General features: G+C 43.6%; 1 protein-coding gene across 1 annotated transcript; it reads right to left on the reverse strand.

Annotated features, from left to right (window-relative positions):
- Positions 1 to 3,002: 3,002 nt before the first annotated feature.
- LOC133896679 (putative pentatricopeptide repeat-containing protein At5g59900) lies at positions 3,003 to 7,330 on the reverse strand. The gene is given in 5 exon segments (XM_062337276.1): positions 3,003 to 3,325; positions 3,436 to 3,614; positions 3,714 to 3,908; positions 4,369 to 6,898; positions 6,901 to 7,330. Coding segments are annotated over 2 exon segments (2,712 nt in total). The 5' UTR covers positions 7,196 to 7,330; the 3' UTR covers positions 3,003 to 3,325; positions 3,436 to 3,614; positions 3,714 to 3,908; positions 4,369 to 4,481.
- Between the last annotated feature and the right edge of the window lie 7,520 nt (positions 7,331 to 14,850).

Raw genomic sequence — 14,850 nt, forward strand, 5'->3', positions numbered from 1 at the left:
CTTTCTACTAATAAAAAAATAGTAAAACCTATAGATATACTTCGAAAATTACATTGTTTCATTAAAAACCCTAAAATTTTGTTTACAATATTTACTATGATTCCTCAAGTGCTTTGTTTCATTTGTAAACCTGGCACCTAATTTATAGTTATATATATTACACTTAGCAAATTTTATCCGGTACCTGTTAATTTCTCTAAAAACCGTTTCAAAATGTTGCCACACTCATTACCATATACACTAGTTCTGGATGTCTTGATCCATAAATAGTAATATAGAATTAATTTGTTGAAGTAGGCAAATGTCTTTGGATCAGTGGGAGTTTGATATGGATGGATAATAGCTATTTATAGGTCAAGATGAGAGGTGGATGACGTTTTGGGGTCATTTAAAAAAAATAAAGAAAAACCATAAAAAATCAAAAATAATAGGGAGACATAATTAATTCTAAAAATGAGTTTTATTGATAAATTGTCTCATTAAAACCTTTCTAGCAAAAGAAAAAAGAGTACAACCTAACTTAGAAAATTAGAAATTAAACATTCTCATCAACGACTAGATATAAATTTTCAAATGAAGCTTAAAGCTTAGTATTCTCTGCAGTGTGTTGCATTATCGCTTTAGCTTATTCCCAGTCTTTTACTATGGTGAGTATTTCTACCATCTCATTTGTGATATTTGTTCTTCTTTTTCGATTATTCTTCTAGTAAGACTGAAGACAGCCTCAGAAAAAAAAACTGTAGATACGGGAACCGTTAACAAATCTCATGTTAACAGTGAAAGCACTAGATAATTTTTTCTTGTATTCATGCCACTATTGCAGTATGTTGAAATTTTTTTTTCATGACTGATAACATCGTTTTTGATGAAGTTAGTTAGCTCCCCTCCGGATGTTAAAATTCCAGCGCTTGTAGTCGAAGACGATCGTTACTAAGGCCCTGTTTGTTTCAGCTTCGGATTCTGGCTTTCAGCTTTTATAATCCGAAGCTGAAACAAACAGGCAGTTTTTGGTTATAGCTTTTTAAAATCTGCTGGTTGGATTGTGATAATCTGAGAAGCTGGTTTTTCTCAGCTTTTGATAGATTGTGAAAGTCCATTTTACTAAACTGTCCATTAAATTTTTTTAGAATCTACAGTCTAAAAGCTTTTCACAATCCAGCTTTTCACAATCCAGCTTTTAACAATCCAGCTTTTAACAATCCAGCTTTTATAAGCTGCTTTTCAGAATCTCTAGCTGAAACAAACAGGCCCTAAGAGTCTGAACTTCTTGATGAAGAACATCCACCAAATAATTTTCTCCATATTATCATTTTCTTACTTATTGTGGGTGCTAGTGGAGATCATTACAAGCGAACTTCGGTATACTTTGATTCGTATTTACTATAAATATCGAATAAATTAGAACGAATATTAGTATAGTAAGTAGAATAATTATGGCTAAGAGTATCATCTAGAATTGTGAGAACTCTAAAAAACTTGCGATTTGAGCTTTAAGATTTAAAATAAAGGCAAATACATACAACAAAGGAATTTCTTTTAAGTTTGTTACGACACACATTCTAGTATGTTACCATATCCCTACTAGTTATATGTCTAGAAACATATGTGAACATAGGATTATAAGCTTACTTAATATAATATTCAAATGTAGAAGACTCACCGATGTTAAGTGGTAGATCAACTCTTGCAATGAAGTAGCATAGCTCTTTTCGAGCATTGGAGAACCATATTCTCAATGATGAACAGAGCTGTCGATATTGTACTGCAGCACCGTCTTCTTCATGACTGTTCCACTCTTTCGTTTGCAAGTTGTGATATGTTTCTTCAAGTATCCCGTTTCACATGAGGGCTTTACAAATAATTCATATTTACAAATATATCACCTAGCATACCTGACGTTTACCCCATCTTCTTCTTTGTAAAACTTTCAAAGTCTTGCAAAACTTCGGAAGTACCGGCTCTTGATCTTTTAGAGCCGATACTTGCCGATATGTGTGCACTTTGTAGAGCCTGGTGATGGAGATGCTGCTGCATCACCTGCATGAAGAATAAACCAAAGGTTCACCATCAGATCTATCATCACATGCAGCACTAGTATCAAAGGGGTTGTAATCCTCTGTGAGACTTTGGAGAAAAAAATCATGATCAATAGATGTATTATAATCATGATCACTGTCATCCATGATCAATATCGAATGACACTAAAAAATACAAATATTCAGAGTTAGAAATAATCAAATAATAAAACAAGAATAAACAACGATAAAAAAAAATCATCAAGATTTCTTCAAGACAGCAGGATGATGTTTTTGAAATTGCTCGGATTTTTAGCAAAAATTCAAACTAGTTTTGTCAAATTATCACTAATTCTTAAAAAATTTAAGACAAGAATGAGAGAAAATAAGAGAGCAAATGGTGTTACTAGTGTGAAATGGAAAGACAGGGTGACCCTTTATTTATAAGTGAAGAATGATGATTTTTACAAAAAAATTTGAATTTCTTAGAGCCCAAACAGCCCATTTGGACATTTTTACATAGTAGTATATGACTTTCACTAGGTACATTAGTTTCAAATGAACTGAACACACGCCAACAAAATATTGTACTAAGCTGCCGCCGTGAAGGTTTTCAAGGAGACAGCTGATTTGCCCCAAAAAAGGCATGGATAACACTAAAATTGATTTTGGATCAACATTAAACAGTTTCCCACCTTAACGACTCCATGCTTCAACATGTAAAAGTAAGACGCTGCACCTGAAGAAGACCAATCAATAGAGCAAAAGGGTATATCTGCGATATCCACAGAAGCAACAACGAAAGCATAACGAATTGGACGATCATAGTCGTCTGTTACTATTGATGTATATCAGAACCATCAAACAGTGACAATCATCATCCGGTCATCCCCAGTGAGCATGCGTTGTCAATGCACTTCCGCCCTTCCATGAAAATATATCAAGAGATCAGAGTCTTGGACAGCTGATTACTGAAACGCTGATTGCTTCCCAGAGAAAATTAATTGTACTGTTGATATACTAGCAGTTGTTTATTTCATGGCTGAGGCTAAAGCATTTACAGTACATATTACGGAATGGTCAGGTTGCTTCTACCTGTAACAAAAATAATCTGTACAAATAATGAATTTGTTGTACAACAAACTAACAGCTGGTATAATTTTTGTAAACTGACATCTATATGAGCCATTCGTCAAGCAAATTTCACCAGATGATGACAAAGACTACCAGAGCGTCCGCCTTGGACAGATGGGCACAAAACCATAGTAAAGGAATCTGTCCATTTATCACTTCGAGCAGAATTCCTAAAACTAAGGAACAAATGAAAATTGTTTGATCAGATTGGGGAATATATTGAAGGTGAAAGTAACTGTTGAAAACATACACAAAGCAGACTAGAAAAGTGTGCTGCAAGTGTCACCTGTGTTGTTGCGAGTTGAGACTTGCAAGAAGCAAGAAAGCTTGCATTCCTAGTGAAGAAACAAATACAGTGGGAACCTGGAAGTTCAGCAACTGTACATGTGACCGTAAAGATGTGTACAAATTGGCATGGTCAGTGTTGCATGGACCAAGATGTACCATTCAACGAACAGCGTAGTCCTGTTACAATGTAGGGTCACTATTTTTTTAATATACTAGCTTATTTAGATTATTAAGTTGCACTGACAAGCGAAAAATGTACAAGATATAGAGATATACCATGCAGATATTGAGACGATGGTTATGCAACTGAGTTTAGATGAGCAACAGCATATCCTGGGATACGTTATCCCATGGCAGTATCATGTCGAAGCATCAAAAATCCGTGATCAACTTCAGCAATCACAACCAAGATTCCAAGCACCAGGATTTTCCCCCCACTGATATGCTCAGGGCCTTAAGCACACCATATCACTGTTGCGACATTAAATGGTATGAGGTGTTGCCGTGTTGATCAAAATAATAGTGTATCTTATAATTTAGTTGAAACATATAGAGATTATAAATGCCAAATAGTTAGTAATAAACGTTAATTGTGGACTTCCCCATTTCATCCTTGCATTTGCAGACAGGAACCGAGATTTAATTGAGACGAAGTTTGTCCTAATCAGCCTATGTTGGCCAAGCAGACCAAATACCCGCTATGCAAAATGGGAGAACGGAAAACAACATCAAAAGCCGGCTTACAAAAAACAGACACCAAAAGTCAGCCTAAATGAAACAGCAAAATACAATCCCCCAAACACCAATTAAAGTAAGGACTGTAACAATGTTGTCAGATTAATATATATGTGCCCAATTGTAAAGGAAGTACAAGACTAAACAAAAGAATTGCAAAACACCACGTTTGCAAAGTAGATCTCAGATTGCTTACCTCAAAAGACTGGAATCCATTAGCTCAAATACAGAAAAAGTTAAGCAGTGCTTCTATATTATGGCACTTGAATGAAGCAACAGTTCAGGAACTGATTGATCTTGTCATCTAAATCATTGACCTAACATCCTGATCATCGGAGAAGCTCCTCCGAAAAGAGCTCTATATGTGTCCAAGTTTGGTTGCAGCCCATTTTTAACCATATCATTGTATATTCCTAAACCCTTATTAAATTCACCATGAATGTTGCACCAGCGAATCAAAATATTGTATGCTACAATATCAGGCTTCAATCCCTTGAATAACATTTCATTCCAAAGCTCAAACGCTTTATTTGTATCGCCGGTCTTACATAGCTCGTTTATTATTGTAGAATAGCTTATGCAATCAGGAAAGAAACCGCTTTCAGTAATCTTGCGCATAAGGTCAATTGCCTCTTGGATCTGCCCAACCTTACAGAACCCTTTGATCAATGTGTTAAACGTCACTATGTTAGCTAGACAGCCTTCAAGCATGGCTGAATGTAGAACTTTAGCCTGTTCCAGGTCTCCTTCAGTTGCCAGATAATCAAGAAAGCAATTATAAGTAAAGCTATTAGGAAGATAGCGTCCAGCTAACATTTCTTTACAAAGGATCTCTGCACTACTCAAATACCCAGACTTGCAGAGATTATTTATTAGAGCCGTATATGTGACAGCACTTGGAGAGCAGCCATCAGCTATCATCTTATCCCAGCAGTTTAAAGCTTGAACCATATTTGCTTCCTTTGAGTGCACATCAATCATGCATGTATGGAACACATTGTCTGGCCTCACACCTTTTTCTTTCATCTCCCTAAACAACATGCATACTTTTTCCTCATCCTGCTGTTTCAGAACTGTGTATAACATTATAGTAAAACTGATAATATCAAGCTTGACTCCCCTCATTGCCATCTCATTCCAAATATGGTATGCTTCAGTTAACCTTCCTTCTTTGCAGAATCCATGCAAAAGTGCTGTTAGGCTGAAGTTATTTAGCACAACACAGTTATTTTCTAGATCATCAACAAATTCTTTTGCTTTCAACGCACCAATCGTCAAGCAAAGTACACTTATCAGTGACCTGTAAGTGTAATTATCAGGTGATAGGTCCCTATCCACCATTTGATCATGTAACTGGAATGCCTTCCTAACATTGCCTACCCGGCAATACCCTTCTATCATGACATTAAAAGTTACTTCGTTTGGTAATAGGGAGCTGTCCATCATCTTATCAAACAACCTAGCAGCTTCGTCCATATTTCTATCCTTGCAGAAACCATTGATAAGCGCTGTAAACGTATAAACATTCCCCGCAACATCATTCCTGGTCATCTCCCTGTGGAGTTCTATAGCACTGGACAGATCCCCTTGCCGACATAAACCAGCTATGAGGGGAGAGTATGATGCTGCACTTGGTGTCAATCCCTTCTCAACCATCTCGCTCAGAAAGCCCCTTGCTCGGTCAACATCATCCTGTTGGCAATAACCATTAATTAAAGAGTTGTATGGATAAACTGTCACTCTGACTCCCTTCTCCCTCATCCTATCAAGCATGCAAAGTGCGTCATCCAACATTCCCCTCTTGCACAGGGAATGTATCAGTATAGCATAAGTCACCTCATTTGGTTCTAGACCCCTGTTCGTCATCCCTGCGAAAAGCCTTTCTGCCTCACCAAATCTTCCGTCCTTACAAAGTTTATCAATCAACGCATTACACGCAAACAGGTTTGGCACCATGCCCAACTCACCCAACTCACAAGCTAACCTGAAAGCCTCCTCGACAAGCCCTCTCTTCCGTAGCCCATCAAGCATAAACGAGCAACTGGCCTCTGATGGCACGAACCCCAGCCTAAGCATGTCATCCGTCATTTCCAATGCCATTTCAAGTTCCTCAATCTGACAAAATCCATACACTAGAGTCCGGTATGTCACTCCATCAGCCGTAACTCCTCTATACACCATGCTGTTCTTCACCTCCAATGCCTCATGAACACGATTATTCTTGCAGAGGCCATACATTAATACATTGTACGGCACAGCACTGTCCTTGACGCCCTTGCCTTCCATCCTCGCCACCAGCCCCCTTGCACCATCCAAATCTCTCATCTCGCAATAAGCCCGAATTCCAGCTGTGTAAACATACTCATCCACTCCAACACCTGATCCAAGCATTTCATCGAACAACTCACGGGCAAGAGCAAACTGCCGAATCTTGACAAGAGAGAACAATATCTGCGAAGCGGTATACTGCTTCATGGTGATGCCGGACGAGAGGGACAGCCGAAGGACGGCGGCGGCGTCGCGGGCGCGGCGGAGCTGGAGGTACGAGGAGGCAAGAAGCGTGGCGGCGGAGGTGGCGGCGCCAGGTGGGAAGGTGGCCAGGGAGTTAGCATGTGAGAGTGACGAAAATGAGGAGGACGCGGACGGAGTGGAGGACGCGAGGGAGAGGAGGAGTGAGGCGGCGTGCAGGGAGGACGCCGACGACGAGGGGGCGGGCGAGGAGGAGAGAAGGAGAGGGCGAGGAGGGATAAGGAAACCGGGGAGACAAGTTGGGGAGGCAGGAGAAGGAGGAAGCGGCGGGAGAGGTCAGGGCGGCGGAGAGAGGCGGGGAGGAGGAGGAGGGAGGAGACGTGCACGGGCGCGAGGCGGCTGCGGAGCAGCGGCGCGGCGAGGGCGGACGGCCAAGTGGATGGCGCGGTGTGGTGGAGGATGTCGGCGAGGAGTTTAACCAAGCCGGAGTCGGAGGTGGTGGGCGCGGCGGTAGGGTCTCCGGCGATGTGCCGGCGTGGCGGAGGAGGAGGCATCGGGGGTGGCGCAGGGGATCGCCGGAGTACACGCCGGCCGCCGGGTGCGTCGGGGTGGGGCCGTGGGGGCGAGGCGAACTTGGAGGCTTGGCCCTTCGAGGAGTGATACTGTGTGAGTGAGCAGGTTAGGGTGGTTATGTTTGGCACCAATCCAAATTCAAGATTTTTGTAAGCTGTTTATATTTAGTTCTAACAAATTTGGGATTTGAAACTGTGTGTGGGTTGAGAATATTTGGTTGAGTCATCTAATTTTTATTTTAAATAAAAAATAAATATTTAAACACTTTATTTTATTATACAAACTTTATATCAACATGGATCTCACATGTACCGAACAGGACCTAAGGGCTAAACTCCAGATACAAGAACGTTTGAAGCCGGATATTTCTATCTTTGAAAATTTGTGAAACTAGGAGCATACTGAAAATATTTAAGTGAGCTATTTTATTTATATTTTAGACAAAAATAGTATTTAAATAAATTTATTATAGTTCATAATCTCAAAATTTGATGTGAAGCTATAAGTTAGAGCTTGTCAAACGGGTATAAATGGATCGCGACTAGCCGTTACATCATGAATTGACGTACACTACTACAACTATCCATCACTGTCAGTTCCAAACCCCTTGTCACTACCAGTTTTGAAAACAATAATGGGTTTTAGCAACATAGCCCCTTCAAAAAAAAAATGAGATGGCTCGACTGCCATCACGTCGGCACGGTCCGCCGCTGCCTGAAGCTCCATGGCCAAGAAGATAGTTTAACTGCAAACCAATGACCATAAGATTGAACTCATGTCTGCCATATTATTTATATCCACAACAAATAACCGATGAACTAATCATCAGCGTATCTAATGGAGTATATCGGAAACCAAAACCCAAGCAATGGACTAATCAAGATCTATGCCATATCTACTGCAACTTGACATCGTTGTGGAGCTCATCACCATGGAGCTCTGAAGGGATCGGTGACGTTCTAAGAAGGAATGAATTAGGACACTTAAAAAACAAACTTAAACTAATTGGCTTCAAAAACTTTAGAATATAAAACTATATCAATTTCTATCTGAATGTGTTCTAGGTTTATCTAGTATGTCTACTCTACCGAATAAAGAGATTTGCAACCTATAGCCAATCCTAACAAACTGCTCTACGAAGGCAAATGTGCAAAGGTAAATTGTAACTATATAAATACGGAGGCGTAAAGACAGTAGAAAGACAAACTCAGTGCAGAGAACTTTTATCTCGTGGTATCGATAGCACGAATGTCACACTTAGTCCGCATTAGAACTTCAACAAAAATATGCTCCTGGTCTGCACCCGGTCATAGCTTTTGAGCCACCAAGGCAAGGTCTCACCTCTAACCTCACTTTCAATGTTTTACCGTCGTGATCACTTCGGAGCTTGAGCCACTAAGGGTCTTCACGTCCCCGTACATGTGACTTACTGCCGCTCCACACCAAGTTAGAGGATCAACAAGCTTGAGCAACTCCAGCTTAAGTTACCGACAAGTCACCAAGACTCCAAGACACCGATGTACCTCTTGATACAAGCTAGGATCACTCCTTAATCCCCTCTCAAAACCGTAGCACCTAGCTGCAACTCTCTCTAGACCTATAAACACTTATCACTTTTTAATATTGTACTTGATTGCTTTAGATGATCATTTTAAACACTTCTGTAGCTTGGATGTCTTCTCAAGTGTTCAAGGGCTCTTCTGTACTCCAGCACACTCAGACTTCATCAGATGATCAAGCGGAAGAGTATTTGTAGCATCAACCTCGTATACTAGCCGTTGCTCCAATGATCACATTTTGTTGGTACTCACCGGATGATCCGGCGCTGTCGGAGGATTAACTCATGACGCAGGGATCCCGAGAGACCCCTTTTTAGAGATTCGGCCGGGGGGATGATCCTGAATAAGTTCGTCGGAGAAATAAATGGGAATGAATGCAACGGCCGGTGGTGGGGGTGACGACCTAGTGCAAGAAGAAGTAAATGCACCGGAATTTAGACAGGTTCGGGCCGCACGGGGGCGTAATACCCTACTCCTGTATGGATGCTATAACTGTCCTGAGGAAGTCCCTCAAGGATGTTGCTGGTTACAAGAATGTGGGCATAACTAAGAGATTGAGGCTCCTTGTTCTTCGGCTGGAACTGTGCTCAACCTTGCTCACAGTGTCTCTCTTTCTTGGTCTTGTTCGTGTTGTTCTTCAGGATGGCTCCTCGCTGTGGTTGGTCTCCCTTCCTCCTCTCTTCTGTGTTGCCGACTATTTTAAGTACTCGCCGGCCACGACATGCCCCGAATGGAAAGGAGGGGGCTCGAGTTCCGAGACGCCATAAATGGAAAGGGCGTCATCATTTCTTCTGGGTGAAGTGACCGGGGGTGGAAAATGCGTCGCACACCCGGTCGCCCGTCACCATAAATGCCCTGGCAACGGACGCCGTGGAGAGGGCTCATCGGGCAGCCGCAGAGCAACCCGGCGTGCTCGACCTGTCTTGTTCCCCTGCCATAGCAGTGCGGCAGACGAAACGCCTTGATCCTCACGACGTTATCCCGAGACAAGCCGGATGGCACGGGACGGGACCTGTGCAATTAATGACCCAACGCCTCTCTACCAAAACGTGGCAGGAACTGACGCTGAGCGCGGCGGGAGCAATTGGAGGTGTCAGGCCATGCACGCTCATTAAATGCGGCCTCGGACCTCTGGCTGGTTGACACCTCATCGGCAGGCCCCTCAGGGGCCTTTCTGGGTTGTCGGGGTACCGAGTGCTCAGGGGTACTGTTCAAATCCCCGAGCACTCTCTCCCGAGCACTCTTGCACGAACCTTCGGGGAACCGAGTGCTCGGGGGCTGCCACGTGCAGCCCCGAGCACTCTCTCCCGAGCACTCTTGTACGGATCTTCGGGGAACCGAGCGCTCGGGAGCTGCCACACACAGCCCCGAGCACTCTCTCCCGGAACTTAGCTCTTCTGATCGTCGGGGGACTAGGGTGCTCGGGGGTGACCGGGCACCTCCCCAAGCACTTTCTTCCCGGTACTCAGATTCCGTGGATCATCGGGGAACTGGGGTGCTCGGGGATCACTGACTGTGGCCCCGAGCACCTTCTCCCGGGACTTGAGCTTTTCTCATCCTATAGGAGAGACCTCGCGGGGTGGCGCCACGTGGCGGATGGCTGGCCTGGCCTCGGGATTTAGGGACCCCTGGTTCCTGATACACCGATAGGCGCGTGCAACATTACAAGCATCGGATCATCCGGCGTGTACTCCCTAAACACTAGCTTTTGTGAACACTGTAAGGTCCGACATAATGTCCTCTTTGAACGTCGTAATGTCGTAAAAACTATCGTGATGATAGGTACTGCGGAGTGAGGTGTAGCCCTTTCTCAGATCGAAAACCCCTTAGATATAGCTTGTTACCTAGTTTTGAACTATTTAAACTATTTTAAAATCAATCATAGATGATACAATTGAATATCTGCATAAAATCGTTTTACGTTTAAAACTAAACTGTAAAGCCTCACCCTTGAATTACCCCTTATGCATCTATCAAAAGTTGCGTTCACACGCTAACTGCTTGTGACTTTGGTCGTTACTTTCCGCTGTGTTTTGTTAGCCGTTCGGCCAGATTTGTAATAGATTGTACGGTTTTGTAATCCTTTTGAGCTCTGAACTTTAGTATTTATATATGAAATTTGACTATGATACTATAACTGTTATTGTGTGTATCAGCTACTTGATATAGGGACTAATATAAGAGGCATAGGAAATCTCGGGTTCAGGGTCTTATAAAACTTGTTTTACATTTTGAGTATAGGTATATCGTAAGAGGGATGCAATGTAGAGCTAATTAACGTGTCTCAATGCTCAAGAGTTTCTCATCAACCCAAAGTTAGAGTTCGCTTTACAAGTTCGGTGCAGAAAGTGTAAAAGTATATGAACCGGAGTGTTCCTAGTTTTGATCTAATATGTAGCCCTCTAAATAATCTTTCCACATAGTCTAAAATCACTAAAATCGAACTTCGGGATCAAAAATTATCGTTGCTTTTTAGCAAGTCGGTTGTCTGAACTCGAAAGCATCAGGAACACTCTATTCTTGAGCACTCGAGTCATCAGTAAGAAGTTCATTGTCGCGTTTATTACTCGTGGAGCATGAAGCTCCTAGGCGGCTAGGCATCGTCGACGAGCACCTAAGGTTGTGGTGTGGCGTGGAAAGTTTATGAAGTCTTCGATTTCACCTCCACAAGAGAAGAAATCAAGAGTGGAAACCCAATCTTAAGTGCGACCGAACTTGGTGAGAAAAAAGATTGAGAGAGACCCACCCTAAGTGTGACTAAGTCTCTCAACGGAGACGTAGGAATTTCTAAAACAGGTGTCTGAACTTCGATAAATAAATCTTGTGTCTCCTCTCTTGTTTTCTATTTCTTGAGTTCTTCATTTTCATTTGTACATATTTGCTCGATCTACTTGTTCGTATGAAATTATGTTATACGTGCTATGTGAATTTATTTGGAATTGTCATTTGAAACACATGATTTTATTTGGTTTGAGCTAGAACTTATTAGGCGTACGTTAATTTCAGTTTCAAACTCTTTCTCTATCTGAACTCGTAAATTTCGGATTGAACCCAGAACTCATGGTGAACAGTAATTTTAGAATTTTCAGGGAGCAGTGTTTTCAGGATTTTCAATTAAAATATTACTGCATATCTTTTGCTAGATTTGAATAATTTTTGACACCCTAGAATTGTAACCTTCATACTTATTTAGGTGATTGTGCACTAGTTGAGCCTAACATATGTATGTTTTTTAATTGTGAAAAAATTGTTAGTTTATTTCTCCTACAAATTTAGGTCAAATAGTAAACAGGGTCGAAGTTTTGTTAAAATGCCTATTCACCCTTTTTATACGACATCATTGTTCTTTCAGTTAGTATTATCGATCGACACTGATATTATTACTATCGATTTTTAATACGAGACATCAGTGATGACCCTTATTACTAACAGTTCATAAAGCTAAGATGTCTAATTCTTTCCACGTGATTTATAAACCGATAGTGTCGGAGGATGAACTCCTGTCGCAGGGATCCCGAGATACCCCTTTTTAGAGATTCGGCCGGGGGGATGATCCTGAACGAGCTTGTCTGGGAAATAAATGGGAACGGAAATAAATGCAGTGGCTGGTGGGAGATGATCGTCCTAGTGCAAGAAAGATGGGTGCACCGGGGTTTAGACAGGTTCGGGCCGCACGGAGGCGTAACACCCTACTCCTGTGTGAGTGTTATATCTATCCTTGAAGGGAATTCTTCAAGGATGTATCTGGTTACAGGGGAGAGCTGTCTACAAAGAGCTTGAGGCTCTCGTGTTCTAGCTTGGCTTGAGCTTGTTTGTGATGTTCTTCGTCTTTTGATCTGGGCTTCGGGTGCTTCTTGAGGGCTTCCGGATCTGAGGCGGAATTCTTCAAGGATGAGTCGTGAGTTGTGTGTTGTGTGTTGTGAGCTGTGAGCTGTGAGCGTCGTTTTATGTATTCTCCATCATTTCCTTTTATAGGCGCGCCGACCTCGACTTATCCTGAATGGAAAAGAGGGGGCGCACGTGCCAAGGTACCACGGAGAAAGGCGTCATCATTCCGTCTTGGCGAAGTGACAGGGGCGGTGGAAAATTGCGGCGTGCATCCGACCACCCGCCACTGTGGAGGTCCTCCGGCGCCATTAAGAGGGCCCACCGGGCAGTCGCAGAGGTGCCCGGTGCGCCCACCCTGTCTTGTTCTTCTGCCGGGGTAGGGTGGCAGGCGGAGCGCTTCGATTCTGGTAACGTTATCCCGAGGCACCCGGGTGAAACGGGACGGGACCCGTGCATTTAATGCACGCCCCCCTGCCAGAGCATGGCAGGATCTGACACTAGGGCGTGGGCAGCTGAGAATGTCAGGATGTCAGGCCGCGCGTGCCTATTAAATGCGGCATTCATGTCTTTGACTGGCTGACACCCCGGCGAGGGGACCCTTTGGGTCGTCGAACGATCTTGCGCGAACCTTCGGGGAACCGAGTACTCGGGGGCTGCCACGTGCAGCCCCGAGCACTCTCTCCCGAGCACTGGGGGAAACCTTCGGGGAACCGAGTCCTCGGGGGCTGCCACGTGCAGCCCCGAGCACTCTCTCCCGAGCACTTCCTTCCCGGTACTTGGACTCCGCGGATCATCGGGGAACTGGGGTGCTCGGGAACCAGAGGCGGCGGCCCCGAGCACATTCTCCCGGGACTTAGCTTCTTCTTATCTCGCAGGGACCTCGCGGGATGGTGACGCGTGGCGGATGGCCGGCCCGGTCTCGGGACTCAGGGACCCCTGTTCCCTGATACACTGACAGATAGTAATATCGTATCACTACCGATTCGTACAAACCGATAGGGATGAGCTAATATATACGATCATTTACGTAAGTAGTGGCACAGCTTGACAAACTGGCATGCCAATAATTGGTTAGCAAACTCATTTGGCACATGCAGACGTTCTGAACTTAGGCCGTCCGGTGAAATGAATAAAAAACGACGAGGAAATTTGAACAAGTGGACTAGTGAAAATTACTTTGGCAAACAACGTACTCCATTTGTTACCATCAGCTTCTGGAGCTTAAGCTTTGCCACAGGCTTTCTATGAGACCCGTCGGTACTAAATATATTACAGTTAGTTTTCTAACTCAGATCAACTAATTATGGCCGCCTGATAAAGAATCGATTGTCCTAACAACCTATCACATTCGGTTGTATCAATAACCGACTGCAATACAAACAATATTATAGATAGTTCCAGTAACAAATCAGCTAGACTACAGACTAGGAATGAAAACAGCCATGATACATCGTGTCCCATTTCGATCCATTTTCTACATCTTTCCCGACCATTTTTGGATACTTACGCGGAAATGAGACGAAAACAGAAAAATTATTCAAAAATATAGTTGAAAACGTTTTTGTTATTTTCTCGACCGTATTATCGACATCCCATTTTTAATCGGGATTCCTATTTTTTCAATGGAGCCCAAATAGCCCACACACCAACACCACGTCACTCACCCCTATGGTCTGGCCCAACACCACATCTGATCCATCCCCCGAGTTTTGAAGAGAAGTCGTTGCCTCGTCAAACAGCAGAACATGAAGAGCAACTAAGGCACCGGGCACTAGCAGTCCAACACTCATCGATGGAAACTGGCAACGGTGGCAGGAGTGGCACAGTAAAGCAGCTCAGCATGGGGGGCAAGCTCTTCGCCCTAGAGGCAAGCTCCCTCCCTCTCTCTAGATTCCCCTTCTCCCTCCCCAATCTTTGTGGACCGTGACCCCATCCTCCTGTCTGATGTCCTCTCCACCATTTCCTCCCCGTACTCGGTTGCTCTTGTGCGGCCTCCTCCTTGACGAGGCTCACCTCTATGGCCTCCACGCCTAACTCCTCGTAGCCCTCTCACCCCCGCCCCTCTACGGTTTTGATGCCTCGCTTGGCTCCACCCTCTCCCCCAACTCCAAACCCTTCTCCACCACCCTCCCGCCACACCATGATGGGATCTCTCTGCCTCGCACATGGTACCTGTAGGTCACCTACTACTCTCCAGCTATGGACCACCTCGCCACCTTCTGGATCCACCTCCATCCTCGCCATCCTTT

This window comes from Phragmites australis, chromosome 2 (genome assembly GCF_958298935.1).
Source record: "Phragmites australis chromosome 2, lpPhrAust1.1, whole genome shotgun sequence".
Lineage (NCBI taxonomy): Eukaryota > Viridiplantae > Streptophyta > Magnoliopsida > Poales > Poaceae > Phragmites > Phragmites australis.